This window comes from Ranitomeya variabilis, chromosome 2, assembly GCF_051348905.1.
Source record: "Ranitomeya variabilis isolate aRanVar5 chromosome 2, aRanVar5.hap1, whole genome shotgun sequence".
Classification (NCBI taxonomy): domain Eukaryota; kingdom Metazoa; phylum Chordata; class Amphibia; order Anura; family Dendrobatidae; genus Ranitomeya; species Ranitomeya variabilis.
This window is the reverse complement of record NC_135233.1, coordinates 385675414-385701299: the sequence shown is the minus strand read 5'-3', so window position 1 is coordinate 385701299 and position 25886 is coordinate 385675414. Positions and strand designations below refer to the sequence as shown.

The window sequence follows — 25886 nt, the reverse complement described above, 5'->3', positions numbered from 1 at the left end:
TCTGCTTAGTCTGTGACTAGTGTTGCAGACTGAAAAGAAAATGGTGGCAATACAATGCAGAACTATACTCAACAAGTCAGGTGTCCAATAACTCATTAGTTAGGACACCTGACTGGTGAGTAGAGAACTGCCTTGTATAACCTCCATTTTCTCTTATGTGTACGTAATCTATTTCACACAAAGTGAAGGGATGATGGCGGTCATACAAGGCATATCTATGCTCACCTGGACATGTGTCAGAAATAGTGAATTCATGAGCCTGTTATATGTGCATCATGAATTCATTATTTCTGACACCTGACTTGATGAGTGTAGATCTGTTTTGTATTAAATAGCCATCGTCTCTTCAGTTTGCGTCCAATAGATACTGCAGAACAGAATCAGGACGCAATGACGTCAACAACCTTACCACTAACAACCTAAGTGGTTTGTAGAGGAAATACATAGGAGACACGGTCAAGATACCAAAAATATAAAGTTTATTAACAACAAATATTAGTAACATAACTGGTACAGACCCAAACCCAACAGGATATTTTACACAATATTGTCCTGCCATGCCACACATCCAATATCAGAATAAAAAAAGTCAGCAAATTGGTTCCGCATGTGGCCAACTTCAGCAGTTGACCGCAGCGGGTGATGCTGGTAATCTGGCAATGGGTTTGCAACTGGTTCATACAGTTCAATGTTGGGTTGCTCCTTAGCCATTATGTAATTGTGGAGAACCACACAGGCTTTGACCACCTCATCGACTGTCACCATTTTTAGATTAATGGCTGTTGCAAGAATGCGCCATTTTGAGACTAGAATCCCAAAGGTACACTCTAATGTTCTTCGGGCCCTGGTCAGTCTGTAGTTAAAGATCATTTTAGTGTGGTTCAAGTCCCGACTGGAATATGGCTTCAGCAGGTTTTCACACATCTGAAAGGCCTCATCCCCAACCATAACAAATGGCATCGGTGGACCTTGAGTGTTGGGGAGAGGTCGTGGCCATGGAAAATAAAAATTTTTGCCATACACATGGCAGCCCATATCCGAGTTCTTGAAAGTCTGGGAATCGTTGCCACGGCCAAAAGCTCCAATGTCCTCAACGATGAAGCGACAGTCCGCATCTGCTATTGCCATGAGCACAACAGAAAAATATTTTTAGTAATTGAAGTGCTCCGATCCTGTTCTGGCTGGTTTGATAATGCGAATGTGCTTTCCATCCACCGCTCCCAAACAGTTGGGGAAATCACACACACTCCAGAATTTTTCAGCAATTTCAATCCACATGTCCAAGGTGGGTAGGGGTATAAACTCATCCCGGAGTACATTCCACAAAGCCCGACAGGTGTCCGCAACTATTCCGGACAGGGTGTAAATTCCAAGTCGGTATTGGAAGTGGAGGGATGATAAACTCTCTCCGGTTGCCAGAAATCTGTAATAAAATAAATAATTTTTTTTTTAAATGAATTATATTTATGGTGTTGTTCTGCTAAAGACATAAAGGAAAATACAAAGAATACATGTCAGACCAACCAAAATTAGGACTGGCATTTGTTTAGAATTGTTACGTACCTTAATGTAACCAGCAGACATTCCTCTGGTGGAATCGCTCTACGGAGCTGGGTGTCCTGTCTCCAGATGGCTCCTTGGACACGACCAAGCAAATCCCGGAACGTGTCTTGCGACATCCTGGTATATTCCGGGAATTTGTCCGGGTTGGCATTAAGCTCGCCATATAGTGTGTGGTAGGCTCCACGGCTCTCACGTAGTTCGATAATGGGGTGTCGCCAAAAACGCCGACGCCGTGTCCTTCTCCATCTTTCACGATTTCTGTGTTGCACCCAAGCTAACGCACAGGCAAGAAACAGCTTGAAGCTTAAATCCAGGTTGAAATAAAAGCTCTCCATGCGAAGATCCATCATGACACAGGATACAGTAGCACACTTTGAAGATTTCAGCAGTCCTAGAGTCTATATATAGAGATCCCATAATACACGCCTTCTGTAGTCACATTGGCGGTGTCTGGTTATCTAGATTTTTCTCCTGTAAAATTTTCCACCATGCACAAAAAAACGCAAACGCATGAAAGAAAGCATGGAAAAGCGTGAAAACGCGGCGTTTGTACGTGTTTCTATGCGTTTTTCCTGCACTTGCGGATGTGGATTAAACGCTGCGGATTCAAATGCAAATGTGAAACTAGCCTAAGTTTGAGGTTCTCCTGATATTCCTAAAAAAAAAATCCGTTTGAAAATGGCGCCTGCACAGTAGCAGCTATCTGTGTATATAGAGGTGATCGGAGAGCTGCTACTGCGCAGGCGGTGAAACCTTGGAGGAGGAAATTCTCTAGCACATGCGATTATGCTGCAGAGCAGGGGCCACGGCCGGCACCTGCAGAAGGGGATTTTTTCTTCAATATGTATAATATTCATTATGTAAACTAGGGGGCGGGTCAGTGAGGGATCAGTGACCTATCAGCAGGCTGCATTATGAATAGCTAATCAGAGCACCACATGAAGAGCCCCCACAGGCCGCCCCGGAGCACGAGCATATCATTAACTCTACACTGAAAATAAAGATTAAACAACAACCACAAGATGAATGTCAGACTCCCTCCCTTTGATGTGGGCTTCGGCGCTGAGCCACATCTTACTGGCACGTCAGCTGTTTTGAACAGCTGACATGTGCCTCTAACAGCGGCGAGTGGAACTGCAATCGTTGTTGAAAAGTACAACTCATTCCGCAAAAAACAAGCCCTCACATGGCCATATTGACTGAAAAATAAAAAAGTTATGGCTCTGGGAAGGAGGGAGCGAAAAACAAGAACGCAAAAGCGAAAATACAATATAGAAATCAATGATCAGGAGCTCCCTCTTGTGGTGGATTATATTAATGTTTTTCTGATATAGAAATCAATGAGCAGGAGCTCCCTCTTGTGGTGGATTGTATTAACGTTTTTACAATATAGAAATCAATGAGCAGGCGCTCCCTCTTGTGGTGGATTATAGTAATGTTTTTCTGATATGGAAATCAATGAGCAGGAGCTCCCTCTTGTGGTGAATTATAGTAATGTTTTTCTGATATAGAAATCAATGCACAGGAGCTCCCTCTTGTGGTGGATTATAGTAATGTTTTTCTGATATAGAAATCGATGAGCAGGAGCTCCCTCTTGTGGTGGATTGTATTAATGTTTTTACAATATAGAAATCAATGAGCAGGAGCTCCCTCTTGTGGTGGATTATATTAATGTTTTTACAATATAGAAATCAATGAGCAAGAGCTCCCTCTTGTGGTGGATTATATTAACATTTTACAATATAGAAATCAATGAGCAGGAGCTCCCTCTTGTGGTGGATTATATAAATGTTTTACATTATAGAAACCAATGATCAGGAGCTCCCTCTTGTGGTGCATTATATTAATGTTTTTACAATATAGAAATCAATGATCAGGAGCTCCCTCTTGTGGTTGATTGTATTAATGTTTTATATTATAGAAACCAATGATCAGGAGCTCCCTCTTGTGGTGCATTATATTAATGTTTTTACAATATAGAAATCAATGAGCAAGAGCTCCCCTCTTGTGGTGGATTGTATTAATGTTTTTACAATATAGAAACCAATGATCAGGAGCTCCCTCTTGTGGTGGATTATATTAATGTTTTTACAATATAGAAATCAATGAGCAAGAGCTCCCTCTTGTGGTGGATTATATTAACATTTTACAATATAGAAATCAATGAGCAGGAGCTCCCTCTTGTGGTGGATTATATTAACATTTTACAATATAGAAATCAATGAGCAGGAGCTCCCTCTTGTGGTGGATTATATTAATGTTTTTACAATATCGAAACCAATGATCAGGAGCTCCCTCTTGTGGTAGATTATATTACTGTTTTACGTTATAGAAATCAATGAGCAGGAGCTCCCTCTTGTGGTGGATTATATTAATGTTTTACATTATAGAAACCAATGATCAGGAGCTCCCTCTTGTGGTAGATTATATTACTGTTAACGTTATAGAAATCAATGAGCAGGAGCTCCCTCTTGTGGTGGATTATATTAATGTTTTTACAATATAGAAATCAATGATCAGGAGCTTCCTCTTGTGGTGGATTGTATTAATGTTTTATATTATAGAAACCAATGATCAGGAGCTCCCTCTTGTGGTGGATTGTATTAATGTTTTTACAATATAGAAATGAATGAGCAGGAGCTCCCTCTTGTGGTGGATTATATTAACATTTTACAATATAGAAATCAATGAGCAGGAGCTCCCTATTGTGGTGGATTATATTAATGTTTTTACAATATAGAAATCAATTAGCAGGAGCTTCCTCTTGTTGTGGATTATATTAATGTTTTCTATTATAGAAACCAATGATCAGGAGCTCCCTCTTGTGGTGAATTATATTAATGTTTTACGTTATAGAAATCAATGAGCAGGAGCTCCCTCTTGTGGTGGATTGTATTAATGTTTTATATTATAGAAATCAATGAGCAGGAGCTCCCTCTTGTGGTGGATTATATTAATGTTTTACGTTATAGAAATTAATGAGCAGGAGCTCCCTCTTGTGGTGGATTGTATTAATGTTTTCTATTATAGAAACCAATGATCAGGAGCTCCCTCTTGTGGTGGATTATATTAATGTTTTACGTTATAGAAATCAATGAGCAGGAGCTCCGTCTTGTGGTGGATTGTATTAATGTTTTATATTATAGAAACCAATGATCAGGAGCTCCCTCTTGTGGTGGATTATTTTAATGTTTTAACAATATAGAAATCAGTGAGCAGGAGCTCCGTCTTGTGGTGGATTGTATTAATGTTTTATATTATAGAAACCAATGAGCAGGAGCTCCCTCTTGTGGTGGATTATATTAATGCTTTTACAATATGGAAATCAGTAAGCAGGAGCTCCCTCTTCTAGCAGAATTTATACATTTTTTGAGAAATTATGAACTAATGAGCAGGCACGGCCTCTTGTGGTGGATAATAATATTAACCATTAATATTAGCTATTATACTATTTATAACATAAGAAAGTTAATTAACAGTGTTTAATTACATGTTGTCAATGTGTCAGTTTTTACAGTGTTTCCTTCAGTGATTTTCACATATAAAAAAAAATGAATAAATAAATTGTAAATCTTCTCCTATTCACTGCGATGTTAATCAAGTACTGCCCAAGGTTGGTATCCATGTGTTATCAGTGATTTTCTTGGACCTACAGACTGAGATGGGTAATTTTGATCCAGTAACTCACATCTGCAGAATAACTCGGACATGTGAACAACCTGAATAGACTATAATGGGTTCATGTTCTCTCCGTGAAATCCTTGACTCACAGATATCTGAAAGAGTCAGTGCTGGGAGATCGAAGAGCACAAAGGACAATCACTGCAATCTACAGCTATGGGAAGACCACAGGACACGTGGGGATAATACGTCCCCAGTCTATAAAGCCTCGGTGTCGGCGGAGACCTCACACCATAACACATAGCTAATGGTTCTTTTGGTTCAGATTGAACTTCTTTAAACCGAATGGTAAATGCTTTCTGCAAATCAGCCGGAGATGAAGGTGAGATGAGCTCATGTGTATGAAGTGTCTATAGCAAATACTGAGCTGGGGAAACGGGTCCTACAATAGCTCCTATAGGAGACAGAGACATCAGTAACAACAAGAATAAATACAAAATAATGGACAAATCACCCTAAATGTCTTCCGTACATATTATTATTATTATTAATTATTATAGCGCCATTTATTCCATGGCGCTTTACATGTGAGGAGGGGTATACATAATAAAAACAAGTACAATAATCTTGAACAATACAAGTTACAACTGGTCCAGGAGGAGAGAGGACCCTGCCCGCGAGGGCTCACAATCTATGGCGCCTTCTTCAGGACAATGATTTACAGATCCTGAACGGAAATAACTGAGGAATCGCGGGTGAAAGAGAAGGCGACAGCGACGTCCATGGACGCTCCGATCTTCTGTTTTCTGCTCCTAGAGATTGAATGATAATAAGGGTTAATTATACTGTTCTCACAGCCGCCCAATAATCGTTTATTACAGAGTCATTATCATCAGGATCCGATATTTACTTACAGTTATGGAGGTTTATAAGTCAGAGGAGGCACCGGAAGCTGCGAGAGAAGGAGAAATGTTTGTCGCGTAAAATAACACCAGAAAACTGGCAGAGTTCCCCTGATAACTAGACACGGGGTCTGTCATATCTTCTTTTAGCTCCGTCTGCAGATATACAGTATGCACCTCTTATACTCTGATGATCTCGTTGGGAATATTACATGGATGACGCAGATTTTCTCGATCGCTGTTATATTCTAAGGATCCAGTTGGAATATGAGGCGTTAATGTCGCACGTGGAGCCGAGCTGGGATTTTTGGTTTGTGCTTGTTACACACTAAATAAATGAGAAATTTATCTGCAAAATAATATTTTCTTTTTAATAACTGTCAGTTCTGAGAAGATGCAGGGATTAATAAGAGAAGTAAGATTTGGACTTCAATCACTTGTTATTGTGTCATATTCATGGTCAGATCTTACTCCACTGAACACTGTTCATACTATACACTGTGTGCAGAATTATTAGGCAAGTTGTGTTTTAGAGGATTATTTTTATTATTGATCAACAACTATGTTCTCAATCAACCCAAAAGACTCATAAATATCAAAGCTTAATATTTTTGGAAGTTGGGGTGGTTTTTTTTTTAGATTTGGCTATCTTAGGAGGATATCTGTTTGTGCAGGTAACTATTACTGTGCAGAATTATTAGGCAACTTAATAAAAACCAAATATATTCCCATCTCACTTGTTTATTTTCACCAGGTAAACCAATATCACTGCACAAAATTTAGAAATAAACATCTCTGACATGCAAAAACAAAACCCCAAACAATGAGTGACCAATATAGCCACCTTTCTTTATGATGACACTCAGCAGCCTCCATCCATAGATTCTGTCAGTTGCTTGCTGTTTACGATGAACATTGGGTGCAGCAGCCACCACAGCCTCCCAGACACTGTTCCGAGAGGTTGACTGTTTTCCCTCCCTGTAGATCTCACATTTTATGAGGGACCACAGGTTCTCTATGGGGTTCAGATCAGGTGAACAAGGGGGCCATGTCATTATTTTTCCTTCTTTGAGACCTTTACTGGCCAGCCACGCTGTGGAGTAGTTGGAGGCATGTGATGGAGCATTGTCCTGCATGAAAATCATGTTTTTCTTGAACGATACCGACTTTTTCCTGTACCACTGCTTGAAGAAGTTGTCTTCCAGAAACTGGCAGTAGGTCTGGGAGTTGAGCTTCACTCCATCCTCAACCCAAAAAGGTCCCACAAGTTCATCTTTGATGATCCCAGCCCATACCAGTCCCCCACCTCCACCTTGCTGGCGTCTGAGTCGGAGTGGAGCTCTCTGCCCTTTACTGATCCAGCCTCTGGCCCATCAAGAGTCACTCTCATTTCATCAGTCCATAAAACCTTTGAAAAGTCAGTCTTAAGATATTTCTTAGCCCAGTCTTGACGTTTTATCTTATGTTTCTTGTTCAAAGGTGGTGGTTTTTCAGCCTTCCTTACCTTGGCCATGTCCCTGAGTATCGCACACCTTGTGCTTTTTGTTACTCCAGTAACGTTGCAGCTATGAAATATGGCAAAACTGGTGGCAAATGGCATCTTGGCAGCTTCACGCTTGATTTTCCTCAATTCATGGGCAGTTATTTTGCTCCTTTTTTTCCCAACACGATTCTTGTGACCCTGATGGCTATTTGCCATGAAATGCTTGATTGTTCGGTGATCACGCTTCAAACGTTTGGCAATTTCAACACTGCTGCATTCCTCTGCAAGACATCTCACAATTTTGGACATTTCAGAGCCCATCAAATCTTCTTCTGACCCATTTTGCCAAAGGAAAGGAAGTTGCCTAATAATTAAGCACACCTTATATAGGGTTTTGATGTCATTAGACAACACCCCTCCTCATTACAGAGATGCAAATCACCTGATTTACTTAATTGGTAGTTGGCTCTCAAGCCTGAACAACTTGGAATAGGACAACATGTATAAAAAGTATCATGTGATAAAAAAAAACAACTTGCCTAACAATTCTGCATGCAGTGTATATGTGTAGGACCAGTGGTGTAACTACAAAGCTATGGGCCCCGGTGCGAACTTCCAAATGGGCCCCCCCCCCCACATTCCCCTAGATACGCCTCGGACTGTTGCAGGAATCTCCTGCACTGCAACATGGTGTTGGGTGCCAGCACAGCCCGCACAGTGGTATATCCAGCACAGCCCGCACAGTGTTATATCCAGCACAGCCCGCACAGTGGTATATCCAGCACAGCCCGCACAGTGGTATATAGAGCACAGCCCCCACAGTGGTATATCCAGGACAGCCCGCACAGTGGTATATCCAGCACAGCCCGCACAGTGGTATATAGAGCACAGCCCGCACAGTGGTATATAGAGCACAGCCCGCACAGTGGTATATAGAGCACAGCCCGCACAGTGGTATATAGAGCACAGCCCGCACAGTGGTATATAGAGCACAGCCCGCACAGTGGTATATCCAGCACAGCCTGCACAGTGGTATATAGAGCACAGCCCGCACAGTGGTATATCCAGCACAGCCCGCACAGTGGTATATCCAGCACAGCCCGCACAGTGGTGTATCCAGCACAGCCCGCACAGTGGTATATAGAGCACAGCCCGCACAGTGGTATATCCAGGACAGCCCGCACAGTGGTATATCCAGCACAGCCTGCACAGTGGTATATCCAGCACAGCCCGCACAGTGGTGTATCCAGCACAGCCCGCACAGTGGTATATAGAGCACAGCGGTATATAGAGCACAGCCCGCACAGTGGTATATCCAGCACAGCCCGCACAGTGGTATATCCAGCACAGCCCGCACAGTGGTATATAGAGCACAGCCCGCACAGTGGTATATCCAGCACAGCCCGCACAGTGGTATATAGAGCACAGCCCGCACAGGGGTATATAGAGCACAGCCCGCACAGGGATATATACAGCACAGCCCGCACAGGGATATATACAGCACAGCCTGCACAGGGGTATATAGAGCACAGCCCGCACAGGGGTATATAGAGCACAGCCCGCACAGTGGTATATACAGCACAGCCCGCACAGGGGTATATAGAGCACAGCCAGCATGGGTATATACAGCACAGCCCGCACAGAGATGTATACAGCACAGCCGGCACAGGGGTATATACAGCAGAGCCCGCACAGGGGTATATAGAGCACAGCCCGCACAGGGGTATATAGAGCACAGCCAGCATGGGTATATACAGCACAGCCCGCACAGGGATGTATACAGCACAGCCGGCACAGGGGTATATACAGCACAGCCCGCACAGGGGTATATAGAGCACAGCCCGCACAGTGGTATATCCAGCACAGCCCGCACAGTGGTATATCCAGCACAGCCCGCACAGTGGTACATTATACAGCACAGCCCGCACAGGGGTATATAGAGCACAGCCCGCACAGGGGTATATACAGCACAGCCCGCACAGGGGTATATAGAGCACAGCCCGCATCTCATCCCACCACCCCCGATAATGGCCCCACAGTCCGGTTAAAAAGAAAAAAAAAAAACACTCTCCTCACCTTTCCTTTTGCCCGCGCTGCTCGTCCCTGCTCCTGTCTCGGTGGCTGCAGTCTGCGCAGGACACAGCAGGTGCGCGATGATATGACGTCATCGCGCACCCGCAGTGTACTGTCAGAGGCAGAGCGGGGAATGATGGGAGAGGGAGCGTCAGGTGACGCTCTCTCCGACATCATTGCATTGAACTATACCGGTGTCATAGACGCCGGTATAGTTAAATGCGGCGGCGGCGGCACTGGCGGGGGGCGGAACAGTACAGCGGGCGGCCCACTACTGGCACCGGCTCTTCTGGCATTTGCCAGAAGTGCCCGATGGCCAGTCCGGCCCCGCAGGTCAGGGGCCGGCCCTGGGCCCCTGACCTGCGGGGCCCGGTCGCAATGGCGACCGCTGCGACCGCGGTAGTTACGCCCCTGTGTAGGACCCAGCAGCCGCCTCCAGTAGTGATATTACTACATTATTCCGTTAGTCCGCCATCACAGTGGTGGTGCGGTGGAGGGAAGGACATTGCCGGCGGTGCGGCAGAGGGAAGGACATGTGCGGCAGAGGGAAGGACATTGCCAAGACATACTGAGGGGGATTTAGATTGTGAGCCCCGATGGGGGAAGGACATGTGCGGGCATGTGGCAGGGGGAAGGACATATGCAGCAGAGGGAAGGACATTGTTGGCTGTGCGGCAGAGGGAAGGACATTTCCGGCTGTGCGGCAGAGGGAAGGACATTGCCAAGACATACTGAGGGGGATTTAGATTGTGAGACCCGATGGGGGAAGGACATGTGCGGGCATGTGGCAGGGAGAAGGACATATGCAGCAGAGGGAAGGACATTGTCAGCGGTGCGGCAGAGGGAAGGACCTTTCCGGCTGTGCGGCAGAGGGAAGGACATTTCCGGCGGTGCGGCAGAGGGAAGGACATTGCCGGCGGTGTAGCAGAGGGAAGGACATTGCCGGCGGTGCAACAGAGGGTAGGACATTGCCGGCAGTGCAGCAGAGGGAAGGCCATTGCCTGCGGTGTGGCAGAGGGAAGTGCAGCGCCCCAGAGTCCTGGTCGTTGCAGTACTGTGGCTCACTGTGCTGAGTGAGAACCGAGATCAACGCAACAGGGAGAATACCAGTAGGAGTCGTGCTGTTAGACCGAGGCAACATCCTACTGAGGCGTAAATAACCGGTGGCCGGAACGCCGAGGAAGTACAGGGCTCTAAGCATTACTTCAAACCAACGGCAGGGCACAGAGCTATAGGCTGGCTGTCTCACCTACATCACCTACGCAGACATAGGGGGCAACTTGTGGAGAGGGGCGACTCTAGGGTCCCGGAAGAGCTCCGAGCCTTCCCGTCATACGGGTGCGTCCTACCATAAGATCTGGGGGACGAGAAGAAGAAGAAGAACATCAGAATCGAGTTGTGAGGGAACTGTCATGATCTCAATGGCAAGAGATCATAGCATCAGCATATAAAGGAACTAGCTCTTGGAAGATGGGAACTGAGCTGACCATGAACTAAACCTAACGCACAACTAGCAGTGGCCGGGTAGCATGCCTACGTTGATTCTAGATGCCCAGCACCAGCCGGAGGACTAAATAATGCTAGCAGAGGAAAATATTAGTCCTAGCTCACCTCTAGAGAAATACCCCGAAAGGAGACAGAGGCCCCCCACATGTATTGGCGGTGAATTAAGATGAAATAACAAACGTAGTATGAAAATAGGTTTAGCAAATTTGAGGTCCACTTACTACATAGCAGAAGACAGAAAGGACACTTTCATGGTCAGCTGAAAACCCTATCAAAACACCATCCAGAAATTACTTTAAAACTCTGGCATTAACTCATAACACCAGAGTGGCAATTCCTGTTCACAAGAGCTTTCCAGACACAGTAACGAAACTACAGCTGTGAACTGGAACAAAAATGCAAAAACAAACATGGACAAGAGTCCAACTTATCTAGTAGTTGTCTAGGAGCAGGAACAAGCACAGAGAGGCTTCTGATAACATTGTTGACCGGCAAGCAACTAACAGAGCAGCAAGGTTATATAGCGACTCCCACATCTTGATGGGAACAGGTGAACAGAGAAGATGAAGACACCAGTTCAATTCCACCAGTAGCCACCGGGGGAGCCCAGAATCCAAATTCACAACAGTACCCCCCCCTCAAGGAGGGGGCACCGAACCCTCACCAGAACCACCAGGGCGATCAGGATGGGCCCTATGAAAGGCACGAACCAGATCAGAGGCATGAACATCAGATGCATTCACCCAAGAATTATCCTCCTGGCCGTATCCCTTCCACTTGACCAGATACTGGAGTCTCCGTCTGGAAACACGAGAGTCTAAGATTTTCTCCACAACGTACTCCAACTCACCCTCAACCAACACCGGAGCAGGAGGCTCAACGGAAGGCACAACCGGTACCTCATACCTGCGCAATAATGACCGATGAAAAACGTTATGAATAGAAAAGGATGCAGGGAGGTCCAAACGGAAGGAAACAGGGTTAAGAATCTCCAATATCTTATACGGGCCGATGAACCGAGGCTTAAACTTAGGAGAAGAGACCCTCATAGGGACAAAACGAGAAGACAACCACACCAAATCCCCAACACAAAGCCGAGGACCAACACGACGGTGGCGGTTGGCAAAAAGCTGAGTCTTCTCCTGGGACAACCTCAAATTGTCCACCACCTGCCCCCAGATCTGATGCAATCTCTCCACCACAGCATCCACTCCAGGACAATCCGAAGATTCCACCTGACCAGAGGAAAATCGAGGATGAAACCCCGAATTACAGAAAAACGGGGACACCAAAGTGGCAGAGCTGGCCCGATTATTGAGAGCGAACTCCGCCAATGGCAAAAAAGCAACCCAATCATCCTGGTCAGCAGACACAAAACACCTCAGATATGTCTCCAGGGTCTGATTAATCCGCTCGGTCTGGCCATTCGTCTGAGGATGGAAAGCGGACGAAAAAGATAAATCTATGCCCATCCTAGCACAGAATGCCCGCCAAAATCTAGACACGAATTGGGTCCCTCTGTCAGAAACGATATTCTCAGGAATACCATGCAAACGAACAACATTTTGAAAAAACAGAGGAACCAACTCGGAAGAAGAAGGCAACTTGGGCAGAGGAACCAAATGGACCATCTTAGAGAAACGGTCACACACCACCCAGATGACAGACATCTTCTGAGAAACAGGCAGATCTGAAATAAAATCCATCGAGATGTGCGTCCAAGGCCTCTTAGGAATAGGCAAGGGCAATAACAATCCACTAGCCCGAGAACAACAAGGCTTGGCCCGAGCACAAACGTCACAAGACTGCACAAAGCCTCGCACATCTCGTGACAGGGAAGGCCACCAGAAGGACCTTGCCACCAAATCCCTGGTACCAAAAATGCCAGGATGACCTGCCAACGCAGAAGAATGAACCTCAGAGATGACTCTACTGGTCCAATCATCAGGAACAAACAGTTTATCAGGTGGGCAACGATCAGGTCTATCCGCCTGAAACTCCTGCAAGGCCCGCAGCAGGTCTGGAGAAACGGCTGACAATACCACTCCATCCTTAAGGATACCTGTGGGCTCAGAGTTACCAGGCGAGTCAGGCTCAAAACTCCTAGAAAGGGCATCCGCCTTAACATTCTTAGAACCCGGTAGGTATGACACCACAAAATTAAACCGAGAGAAAAATAATGACCAGCGCGCCTGTCTAGGATTCAGGCGCCTGGCGGTCTCAAGATAAATCAAATTTTTGTGGTCAGTCAATACCACCACCTGATGTCTGGCCCCCTCAAGCCAATGGCGCCACTCCTCAAAAGCCCACTTCATGGCCAAAAGCTCCCGATTCCCAACATCATAATTCCGCTCAGCGGGCGAAAATTTACGGGAAAAGAAGGCACAAGGCCTCATCACGGAGCAGTCAGAACTTTTCTGCGACAACACTGCCCCAGCTCCGATCTCAGAAGCGTCGACCTCAACCTGAAAAGGTAGAGCAACATCAGGCTGACGCAATACAGGGGCAGAGGAAAAACGGCGCTTGAGCTCCCGAAAGGCCTCCACAGCATCAGGGGACCAATCGGCAACATCAGCACCCTTCTTAGTCAAATCGGTCAATGGCTTAGCAATATCCGAAAAACCAGCAATAAATCGACGATAAAAGTTAGCAAAGCCCAAAAACTTCTGAAGACTCTTAAGAGAAGAGGGCTGCGTCCAATCACAAATAGCTTGTACCTTGACAGGATCCATCTCAATGGAAGAGGGGGAAAAAATATATCCCAAAAAGGAAATCCTCTGTACCCCAAAAACACACTTAGAACCCTTCACACACAAAGAATTAGACCGCAAAACCTGAAAAACCCTCTTGACTTGCTGGACATGAGAGTCCCAGTCATCCGAAAAAATCAGAATATCATCCAGATACACAATCATAAATCTATCCAAATAATCGCGAAAAATATCATGCATAAAGGACTGGAAAACTGACGGAGCATTTGAAAGACCAAAAGGCATCACTAAATACTCAAAATGGCCCTCGGGCGTATTAAATGCGGTTTTCCACTCATCCCCCTGCCTGATTCGCACCAAATTATACGCCCCACGAAGGTCAATCTTAGAGAACCACTTGGCCCCCTTTATGCGAGCAAACAAATCAGTCAGCAACGGCAATGGGTATTGATATTTAACAGTGATTTTATTCAAAAGCCGATAATCAATACATGGTCTCAAAGAGCCGTCTTTTTTTGACACAAAGAAAAAACCGGCTCCTAAGGGAGATGACGATGGACGAATATGTCCCTTTTCCAAGGACTCCTTTATATATTCTCGCATAGCAGCATGTTCAGGCACAGACAGATTAAATAAACGACCCTTTGGGTATTTACTACCCGGGATTAAATCTATGGCACAATCGCACTCTCGGTGCGGAGGTAACGAACCAAGCTTGGATTCTTCAAAGACGTCACGATAGTCAGACAGGAACTCAGGAATTTCAGAGGGAATAGATGATGAAATGGAAACCACAGGTACATCCCCATGAGCCCCCTTACATCCCCAGCTCAACACAGACATAGCTCTCCAGTCGAGGACTGGGTTGTGAGATTGCAGCCAAGGCAATCCTAGCACCAAATCATCATGTAGATTACACAGCACCAGAAAGCGAATAATCTCCTGGTGATCCGGATTAATACGCATAGTTACTTGTGTCCAGTATTGTGGTTTATTATTAGCCAATGGGGTGGAGTCAATCCCCTTCAGAGGAATAGGAGTCTCCAAAGGCTCTAAATCATACCCACAGCGTTTGGCAAAGGACCAATCCATAAGACTCAACGCGGCGCCAGAGTCGACATAGGCGTCCGTGGTAATAGATGACAAAGAGCAAATCAGGGTCACAGATAGAATAAACTTAGACGGTAAGGTGCAAATGGAAACAGATTTACCAAGCTTTTTAGTGCGCTTAGAGCATGCTGATATAACATGAGTAGAATCACCACAATAGAAACACAACCCATTTTTCCGTCTAAAATTCTGCCGCTCGCTTCGGGACAGAATTCTATCACACTGCATACTCTCTGGCGATTTCTCAGTGGACACCGCCAGATGGTGCACTGGTTTGCGCTCCCGCAAACGCCTATCGATCTGAATAGCCATTGTCATGGACTCATTCAGACCCGCAGGCACAGGGAACCCCACCATAACATCCTTAATGGCATCAGAGAGACCCTCTCTGAAAGTCGCCGCCAGGGCGCACTCATTCCACTGAGTAAGCACAGACCATTTACGGAATCTTTGGCAGTAAATTTCCGCTTCATCTTGCCCCTGAGATAGGGACATCAAAGTTTTTTCTGCCTGAAGCTCCAAATGAGGTTCGTCATAAAGCAACCCCAAGGCCAGAAAAAACGCATCCACATTGAGCAACGCAGGATCCCCTGGTGTCAATGAAAAAGCCCAGTCTTGAGGGTCGCCCCGGAGCAAGGAAATCACAATCCTGACCTGCTGTGCAGGGTCTCCGGCAGAGCGAGATTTCAGGGACAAAAATAATTTGCAATTATTTCGAAAATTCTGAAACCCAGATCTATTCCCCGAGAAAAATTCCGGCAAAGGAATTCTCGGCTCAGATACAGGTGCATGACAAACAAAATCTTGCAAATTTTGTACCTTCGTGGCGAGATTATTCAAACCTGCAGTTACACTCTGAAGATCCATTACAAACAGGTGGACACAGAACCATTCAAAGATTAGAAGGAGAGAAAAAAAAAAAAAAAAAAAAAAATTTCAGCAGACTACTTATTTCTCTCCTTTCTCAGCCAAGGATTTTAACCCTTTAGTGGGCCGGTCAAACTGTCATGATCTCAATGGCAAGAGATCATAGCATCAGCATATAAAGGAACTAGCTCTTGGAAGATGGGAACTGAGCTGACCATGAACTAAACCTAACGCACAACTAGCAGTGGCCGGGTAGCATGCCTACGTTGATTCTAGATGCCCAGCACCAGCCGGAGGACTAAATAATGCTAGCAGAGGAAAATATTAGTCCTAGCTCACCTCTAGAGAAATACCCCGAAAGGAGACAGAGGCCCCCCACATGTATTGGCGGTGAATTAAGATGAAATAACAAACGTAGTATGAAAATAGGTTTAGCAAATTTGAGGTCCACTTACTACATAGCAGAAGACAGAAAGGACACTTTCATGGTCAGCTGAAAACCCTATCAAAACACCATCCAGAAATTACTTTAAAACTCTGGCATTAACTCATAACACCAGAGTGGCAATTCCTGTTCACAAGAGCTTTCCAGACACAGTAACGAAACTACAGCTGTGAACTGGAACAAAAATGCAAAAACAAACATGGACAAGAGTCCAACTTATCTAGTAGTTGTCTAGGAGCAGGAACAAGCACAGAGAGGCTTCTGATAACATTGTTGACCGGCAAGCAACTAACAGAGCAGCAAGGTTATATAGCGACTCCCACATCTTGATGGGAACAGGTGAACAGAGAAGATGAAGACACCAGTTCAATTCCACCAGTAGCCACCGGGGGAGCCCAGAATCCAAATTCACAACAGGGAACACGAGAAACAGACACAACAGTTGTGGGGACTATCCCGTAAGCACAGCAGGGGAGGACCACAACACATAAGCGCTAGAAGGAAGGCACAGATTTCCACCTGCAAAGGGAACTCTGGAGGTGCCATCGGACCGGCCGGACTTGCGCAGCCCGGCTAACCGTATTCCGGACTGTGGACCCAGAAGCCTTCAGTAAAGAGGTAAAGAGACTGCAACCTGGTGTCCTCGTTATTTACTGCACCGCACCACCACCACCATCCACACCTATTATTTGGGGCGCCCCTCAGCAGGGTCACGGACCGGGCCTAGCCACCGTGACAACCCCAGAGCAGAGACTCAGAGGCCCGGTACCGGGTACCCCTCGGCCCTGCGGCAGTGGGGGCGCTGCAAAACTTGGCGTCACGAACAGGATCTACTTAAGCCTGAAGAATCGGGTCATGTGTGCCTTGGAACTGTGATTTACTGTGCTTGGACTGTACTTTATTGCAAAGACTGTGCTGTGCCACTTGCCGCCAAAATCCGCCGCCATTACAGCGCTGAGGAGAGCGCAGGAGAAGAAGAGGGGCGTGGAGTGGGCGTAGACAAGCTGGAGAGCGCGAACGACCATGGCCGCCCAGTCTAAATATTTCTGTGTCCTGAGGACGTGTCCGTCAGCAGCCGAGGTCCGCCTCCTCATTCTCTTTGGAGGATGGAGACCATGGAGACGGGGCCGCCCACGAAAGAGACCGCGGGAAGAGGACACCAGAGAGGAAGCGAAAATGGCGACGCCGGAAGCACCGCGTGGGAATGACCCGACTCAGCAAGAGGCTGCACAACCCGACACAGCCCCGGACACGCCATCGTTGCGGGAATTGACCCTGGCGGAGCTACTGATAGGCCGACCCCCATGGCCGATGTCTGAGGAGTGTGTGGCTGCAGCAGAGGCCCGGCAGATAGCCTGCCGCCTGGAAGCCGATGCCCGTGTGATCGCTCGGCTGGGCCAACCTACAGAGGTCTGCCTGTCTCCGGTGTCCCCCGCTTCTTTCATCCCGACCGCGGCGGAGTGTGAGCTGCAGGCACAGGGCCTGAGGATCATGCCGGAGGACAAGCCTTCTGCAGGGAAGGTGCCGGAGCCCGTCCCCGCGGAAACTCAGGAGGTCCGGGTCCACCGCGTGCCTCTGGGTCGCGCTCGCCCACAAGCAAGGAGGGCATCCCGACGAGGGATCCTGTCACTGCTGGAGCCAGGACCGGTCCTTGCTGCACCAACGCGACCCGTTGGCCGGGTGAGGCCTGGAAGAAGACCACCCCCTGCACAACCACCATCAGAGTAATGAGTAAGCTTTAATGATTGTAAATAGTTCATTGTTTTCCTCTGCTATTTTGCTGCTAAAACCCGTAGGGGTTAGTAGTGAGTCCTCCTAGGAGCCATATAGACATGGCTCAGTGATCTTAAACTGAAAGAAAAATGATATGTTCTATACTGTGTATAGTAGTGGAAGGACAGTAGGCTCGGGCGGAAAGGAGCGGTCCTGTAACAGAAAGGAGAGGCAGTAGGTCTGGAGCAGTTAGGACAGGCGGTCCTGCAGACGTAAAGAAGGAGAATGCATAAAAGTTAATTAGCCTTATATGTGATATAAGAAGGTCTTTAGTGGATTTAGCGAGTACGTCCTTAAAGGCAAAGTTGGATTAATGTTAAAAATTTTGCACTTAGTAGAATACCCGGTTGGGTAAGAAAAGTTATTTATAGTAAAGTTATTTAAAAAGTATTTAACCATGTTTGTAACGTTCAAGTGTCCTCACCTCCCATAAAGGGAAGCTCTGTTAAAAAGTTGACTTGTACTTGCATTTTCAAAATTGTATGTCTTTTTGCTGACATGTATTGTTGTTTTCTTCCCAGTCCAGGAGTACTGGATTTAACCGGGGGGGAGTGCAGCGCCCCAGAGTCCTGGTCATTGCAGTACTGTGGCTCCGCCGCTAAGGGGGGCTATGGTACGTCTGATGGCACTGAAGGAGTTCATCTGACCAGGTATCACATACACCAATACATTTCACAGTCTGGCCTCCAGGGGGAGCTAAGGGTACTATTCATTAGGCCACTCCTCACAGTCTGGTAAAACTGGGGGTTAGGCAGGAAGTTAGAGAGAACGCTGACTGGGTTGGAACCAGGCAACACCTTGTGGCAGAGGGTGTTGTAGGGGAAGATTCGGTAGGGTCCCTGTCAGGGGTGGGATCCTGACAGAGGCCTGGCAAACAGAGAGAAAGCTACGGGACCGCGCCTGCACTTCATAGCGGCGGTGCCCTAAGAAAGGACAAGAAGCGAGATTTATTGTGCTGAGTGAGAAACGAGATCAACGCAACAGGGAGAATACCAGTAGGAGTCGTGCTGTTAGACCGAGGCAACATCCTACTGAGGCGTAAATAACCGGTGGCCGGAACGCCGAGGAAGTACAGGGCTCTAAGCATTACTTCAAACCAACGGCAGGGCACAGAGCTATAGGCTGGCTGTCTCACCTACATCACCTACGCAGACATAGGGGGCAACTTGTGGAGAGGGGCGACTCTAGGGTCCCGGAAGAGCTCCGAGCCTTCCCGTCATACGGGTGCGTCCTACCATAAGATCTGGGGGACGAGAAGAAGAAGAAGAACATCAAAATCGAGTTGTGAGGGAACACGAGAAACAGACACAACAGTTGTGGGGACTATCCCGTAACCACAGGAGGGGAGGACCACAACACATAAGCGCTAGAAGGAAGGCACAGATTTCCACCTGCAAAGGGAACTCTGGAGGTGCCATCGGACCGGCCGGACTTGCGCAGCCCGGCTAACTGTATTCCGGACTGAGGACCCAGAAGCCTTCAGTAAAGAGGTAAAGAGACTGCAACCTGGTGTCCTCATTATTTACTGCACCGCACCACCACCACCATCCACACCTATTATTTGGGGCGCCCCTCAGCAGGGTCACGGACCGGGCCTAGCCACCGTGACAACCCCAGAGCAGAGACTCAGAGGCCCGGTACCGGGTACCCCTCGGCCCTGCGGCAGTGGGGGCGCTGCAGAAGGACATTGCCAGCGGTGCGGCAGAGGGAAGGACATGTGCAGCAGAGGGAAGGACATTGTCAGCGGTGTTGCAGAGGGAAGGACATTGCCGGTGGTGCGGCAGAGGGAAGGACATTGCCGGTGGTGGGGCAGAGGGAAGGACATTGCCGGCGGTGGGGCAGAGGGAAGGACATTGCCGGCAGAGGGAAGGACATTGTTGGCGGTGCGGCAGAGGGAAGGACATTGTCAGCGGTGCGGCAGAGGGAAGGACATTTCCAGCTGTGCGGCAGAGGGAAGGACATTTCCGGCGGTGCGTTAGAGGGAAGGACATTGCCGGCGGTGTAGCAGAGGGAAGGACATTGCCGGCGGTGTGGCAGAGGGAAGGACATTGCCAGCGGTGTGGCAGAGGGAAGGACATGTGCAGCAGAGGGAAGGACATTGTCAGCGGTGTTGCAGAGGGAAGAACATTGCCGGCGGTGCAGCAGAGGGAAGGACATTGCCGGCGGTGGGGCAGAGGGAAGGACATTGCCGGCGGTGGGGCAGAGGGAAGGACATTGCCGGCGGTGGGGCAGAGGGAAGGACATCGCCGGCGGTGGGGCAGAGGGAAGGACATGTGCGGCAGAGGGAAGGACATTGTCAGCGGTGCGGCAGAGGGAAGGACATTTCCGGCTGTGTGGCAGAGGGAAGGACATTTCCGGCGGTGCGGCAGAGGGAAGGACATTGCCGGCGGTGTAGCAGAGGGAAGGACATTGCCGGCGGTGCGGCAGAGGGTAGGACATTGCCGACAGTGCAGCAGAGGGAAGGCCATTGCCTGCGGTGTGGCAGAGGGAAGGACATTGCCAGCGGTGCGACAGAGGGAAGGACATGTGCAGCAGAGGGAAGGACATTGTCAGCGGTGTTGCAGAGGGAAGGACATTGCCGGCGGTGCGGCAGAGGGAAGGACATTGTTGGGGGTGCGGCAGAGGGAAGGATATTGTCAGCGGTATAGCAGAGGGAAGGACATTTCCGGCGGTGCGGCAGAGGGAAGGACATTGCCGGCGGTGTAGCAGAGGGAAGGACATTGCCGGCGGTGCGGCAGAGGTTAGGACATTGCCGACAGTGCAGCAGAGGGAAGGCCATTGCCTGCGGTGTGGCAGAGGGAAGGACATTGCCAGCGGTGCGGCAGAGGGAAGGACTTGTGCAGCAGAGGGAAGGACATTGTCAGCGGTGTTGCAGAGGGAAGGACATTGCCGGCGGTGCGGCAGAGGGAAGGACATTGCCGGCGGTGGGGCAGAGGGAAGGACATTGCCGGCGGTGGGGCAGAGGGAAGGACATTGCCGGCGGTGGGGCAGAGGGAAGGACATGTGCGGCAGAGGGAAGGACATTGTTGGCGGTGCGGCAGAGGGAAGGACATTGTCAGCGGTGCGGCAGAGGGAAGGACATTTCCGGCGGTGCGTTAGAGGGAAGGACATTGCCGGCGGTGTAGCAGAGGGAAGGACATTGCCGGCGGTGCGGCAGAGGGTAGGACATTGCCGGCAGTGCAGCAGAGGGAAGGCCATTGCCTGCGATGTGGCAGAGGGAAGGACATTGCCAGCGGTGCGGCAGAGGGAAGGACATGTGCAGCAGAGGGAAGGACATTGTCATCGGTGTTGCAGAGGGAAGGACATTGCCGGCGGTGGGGCAGAGGGAAGGACATTGCCGGCGGTGGGGCAGAGGGAAGGACATTGCCGGCGGTGCAGCAGAGGGAAGGACATGTGCGGCAGGGGGAAGGACATTGTTGGGGATGCGGCAGAGGGAAGGACATTGCCGGCGGTGGGGCAGAGGGAAGGACATTGCCGGCGGTGGGGCAGAGGGAAGGACATCGCCGGCGGTGGGGCAGAGGGAAGGACATGTGCGGCAGAGGGAAGGACATTGTTGGCGGTGCGGCAGAGGGAAGGACATTGTCAGCGGTGCGGCAGAGGGAAGGACATTTCCGGCTGTGCGGCAGAGGGAAGGACATTTCCGGCTGTGCGGCAGAGGGAAGGACATTTCCGGCGGTGCGGCAGAGGGAAGGACATTGCCTGCGGTGTGGCAGAGGGAAGGACATTGCCAGCGGTGCAGCAGAGGGAAGGACATGTGCAGCAGAGGGAAGGACATTGTCAGCGGTGTTGCAGAGGGAAGGATATTGCCGGCGGTGCGGCAGAGGGAAGGACATTGCCGGCGGTGCGGCAGAGGGAAGGACATTGCCGGCGGTGGGGCAGAGGGAAGGACATTTCCGGCGGTGCAGCAGAGGGAAGGACATGTGCGGCAGAGGGAAGGACATTGTTGGCGGTGCGGCAGAGGGAAGGACATTGTCAGCGGTGTGGCAGAGGGAAGGACATTTCCGGCTGTGCGGCAGAGGGAAGGACATTTCCCGCGGTGCGGCAGAGGGAAGGACATTGCCGGCGGTGCAGCAGAGGGAAGGACATTGCCGGCGGTGGGGCAGAGGGAAGGACATTGCCGGCGATGCGGCAGAGGGTACGACATTGCCGGCAGTGCAGCAGAGGGAAGGCCATTGCCTGCGGTGTGGCAGAGGGAAGGACATTGCCAGCGGTGCGGCAGAGGGAAGGACATTGCCGGCGGTGCGGCAGAGGGAAGGACGTGTGCAGCAGAGGGAAGGACATTGTCAGCGGTGTTGCAGAGGGAAGGACATTGCCGGCGGTGCGGCAGAGGGAAGGACATTGCCGGCGGTGGGGCAGAGGGAAGGACATTTCCGGCGGTGCAGCAGAGGGAAGGACATGTGCGGCAGAGGGAAGGACATTGTTGGCGGTGCGGCAGAGGGAAGGACATTGTCAGCGGTGCGGCAGAGGGAAGGACATTTCCAGCTGTGCGGCAGAGGGAAGGACATTTCCCGCGGTGCGGCAGAGGGAAGGACATTGCCGGCGGTGCAGCAGAGGGAAGGACATTGCCGGCGGTGGGGCAGAGGGAAGGACATTGCCGGCGATGCAGCAGAGGGAAAGACATGTGCGGCAGAGGGAAGGACATTGCTGGGGGTGCGGCAGAGGGAAGGATATTGTCAGCGGTGCGGCAGAGGGAAGGACATTTCCGGCTGTGCGGCAGAGGGAAGGACATTTCCGGCAGTGTGGCAGAGGGAAGGACATTGCCGGCGGTGTAGCAGAGGGAAGGACATTGCCGGCGGTGCGGCAGAGGGTAGGACATTGCCAGCAGTGCAGCAGAGGGAAGGCCATTGCCTGCGGTGCGGCAGAGGGAAGGACATGTGCAGAAGAGGGAAGGACATTGTCAGCATTGTGGCAGAGGGAAGGACATTGCCGGCGGTGCGGCAGAGGGAAGGACATTGCCGGCGGTTCGGCAGAGGGAAGGACATTGCCAGCGGTGCAGCAGACGGAAGGACATTACCGGCGGTGCAGCAGAGGGAAGGACATTGCCGGCGGTGCGGCAGAGGGAAGGACATTGCCGGCGGTGCAGCAGACGGAAGGACATTACCGGCGGTGCGGCAGAGGGAAGGACATTGCCGGCGGTGCGGCAGAGGGAAGGACATTGCCGGCGGAGCGGCAGAGGGAAGGACATTGCCCGCGGTGCAGCAGAGGGAAGGACATTACCGGCGGTGCGGCAGAGGGAAGGACATTGCCGGCGGTGCAGCAGAGAAGGTCTCTAGATATTGTTTCCGCTTTCTAACAATTTATGGCAGATCCTTACAACTTCCCACAGTCCTAAAACCTATCCAGCCCCCATCACAACAGTAATAAGTGCTCGGACTAATAAAGTACCGTATATACAGTAACCATCACATACGCTACCACACTGGATATAAGTATAATAGCGGTCACACTGCTAAGACATTCTGAGGGGGAATTTAGATTGTGAGCCCTGATGGGGACAGTGATGACGATGATGTCTGGAATTAATGGCGCTAATAAGTGAGTAAAATAAACAAATCTATGTATATTAGACCCATAACGGTGAATGTCGGGATCAGAACCCAGAGCAGAATACTCACTGTCAGCTGCCAGGTAATTCTGCTTTCCTGAAATAAGAGGAGATGGGATTAAATACAGAAAGCTGAGGAAAACATGAAAGTTACAAAGATCCTCTTTCCTTCTGAATATGTAAGTAGGAATTTTCTACAGGTAACATGAACATGGAGACGTCTTATTTCTCTAATTTCTCATGGACTGATGTGTGATTCTCTCGACTTTCCTCGGCTCGCGGTCGTTGCCTCTGATCAGTGGCTGTAGGTCCCAAGATTGTAGAATAACTAATGGAGAGATAAGTATGATTCCATCTGTTCTTTCTTCATTCTCACATCCGGGTGATGTTAAACCCTGGATGGAATGACGACTCTGTGCCGGCCACATGTGAACACAGCCTTAGTGTACTCTTTAAGACTGCAGTAGTGTGAATGGTCTTTGCTGTGAGTAGAGCGATGGTCTCCTAGGTTGTGGTGGTCCGGATACACTGAGCCCTTTTTTTCTGTACTTACTTGTATATAGAATGACTCCAGCAATGACGGGTGTGAGGATAAGAACGATGGCGACCACAGTGATGACCACAGTCAGATGCGAGGCCTGTGGAGGTTCTAAAGGATAAAACAAAGAGAATATGATATAATGATCTGAAATGACCTATCTACACATATTGACCAATTTCCTGAAAGCTAATGTCGCCTTCCTGACTGAAGCTGTGAGTCCACATCGTAAGGAGAGAACCCAGCAAGCAGGAAAAGCACAGACTATCCCCGACCCCGCAACCGATGTCACTCTGGGGGGTAGGAAGCAGCACTGGTCTCATATCTCCCTCTCCCTTTGCTCCAGGTCCTCTCCTTACAGTGCTCTCTCTTACCTGCTTATCACTTCTCATCAGACCTGGCGAGGGAGCGCACTGTCACTGCACATTGAAAACAATATTGCACAGTTACAAGATCCTACTGAGTATAAGTCAGAACTAACAAGTGATGCATGTCTAGGAGAGCAGAGACTAGCCCAGGCCCTGAAATGGACATACTGATGACGCCTCATTTCTAGGCCAGGAAAGGCTAAAATAAAATAAAACAGAGAGAGTACAGAGGGAAAGGTAGGGACATTTTAATGAAATTATATTAGAAAAGCATGAAGATTATTGCAATTAATAGTCCGATATTTAGGATGAAATCAGTGTTAGTTTCAGACCACCCTTTTAACCTTTATAGTATTACTATTGTAAATGCATTAACATTTTTTCCAAGATTATCAAACCATTGAGTGACTTGACTAAAAAGGGGGCTGATGCAATTAACTGGATACTTCAGGCAGTCCAAGCTTGTACTGGCTTAGAGGAACACTTCTTACCTGACCCTGTGTTGGTCTGACAGGACTTAGAGTGCCCTTTGGTAGTGAAGTAAAATCACAGTCATCACGGACCACAAAAATCTGACCTCTGTAGAATCAGCCAAAAGACTAATCTGTAGGGTAACTGGACCGACTTTGTTCTTTTGTAGATTTGATTTTGTAATAACATTCAGACCTGACACTAGAAAAAGCAGAGGCACTTTCCTGAAGTTTCTGTGTCTCCGGCGTAGGACTCTGAACAGGCTTCTCTTCTTGAGGCTCTCCGTAGTTGTGTTCTCTGTTTCTCTAGTTATCATTAAAGAGATTCATAGATCTTGTAATCTAGTACCAGAAAATACTTGCATCCAAAAATAGTTTGTTCCTCTCAGCTCCATCTGTGAGTCCTAAAAAATCCCATGACTCAGTACTTGCAGGTCTCCCTGGGATTAATGATATTCCTCTGTTGTGAACTCTGTTTTCGGGCTCCCTCTTGTGGTCACTGGTGGTATTGTGTGACTTTTGCTTTGGGCTCCCCCTGGTGGCTTTGTTTGTTATCCTGCTGGTCTCTGGCTATCAGCTGGTTCGTTATCCTCTGGGAGGTTCCTATATAGCTCTGTTTTACTTCCACTTGTGGCCGGCTGTCGATGTAATCAGTGCTACTCAGATTCCTTCTGACTACCTTGCTCCCAGTCCATCCAGGATAAGCTAAGTTTTGTTTGCTCATTTTTTAATCAGCAGTGTTTATCATGTTTTCTGTTCCAGCTTGCTAAAATGTAATTCCCTCGCTTGCTGGTTGCTCTAGTGGGCTGAGTTTCTCCCCACACACCGTTAGTTGGTGTGTGGGTTCTTGAAATCTCAGGATGGATATTTTGTAAGGGTTTTTTATTGATCGCATAGACCCCTGCTCTATT

General features: G+C 48.7%; 1 protein-coding gene across 3 annotated transcripts in view; it reads right to left on the bottom strand.

Annotated features, from left to right (window-relative positions):
* Positions 1–5016: 5016 nt before the first annotated feature.
* The window catches only part of LOC143806201 (class I histocompatibility antigen, F10 alpha chain-like), a 71556-nt gene continuing 50686 nt past the window's right edge, over positions 5017–25886 (bottom strand). For 2 of the 3 annotated variants that reach the window (XM_077286323.1, XM_077286325.1), the window contains 3 exons: positions 24153–24248; positions 23670–23696; positions 19190–19297 (listed from right to left, as the gene is read on the bottom strand). In XM_077286323.1, coding sequence (XP_077142438.1) covers positions 19239–19297; positions 23670–23696; positions 24153–24248 — 182 coding nt within the window. In that variant the 3' untranslated portion in view covers positions 19190–19238. Of the gene's footprint in view, positions 5997–6098; positions 6137–19189; positions 19298–23669; positions 23697–24152; positions 24249–25886 lie in introns of those variants that run through there. The other variant, XM_077286324.1, reaches the window with a different exon arrangement.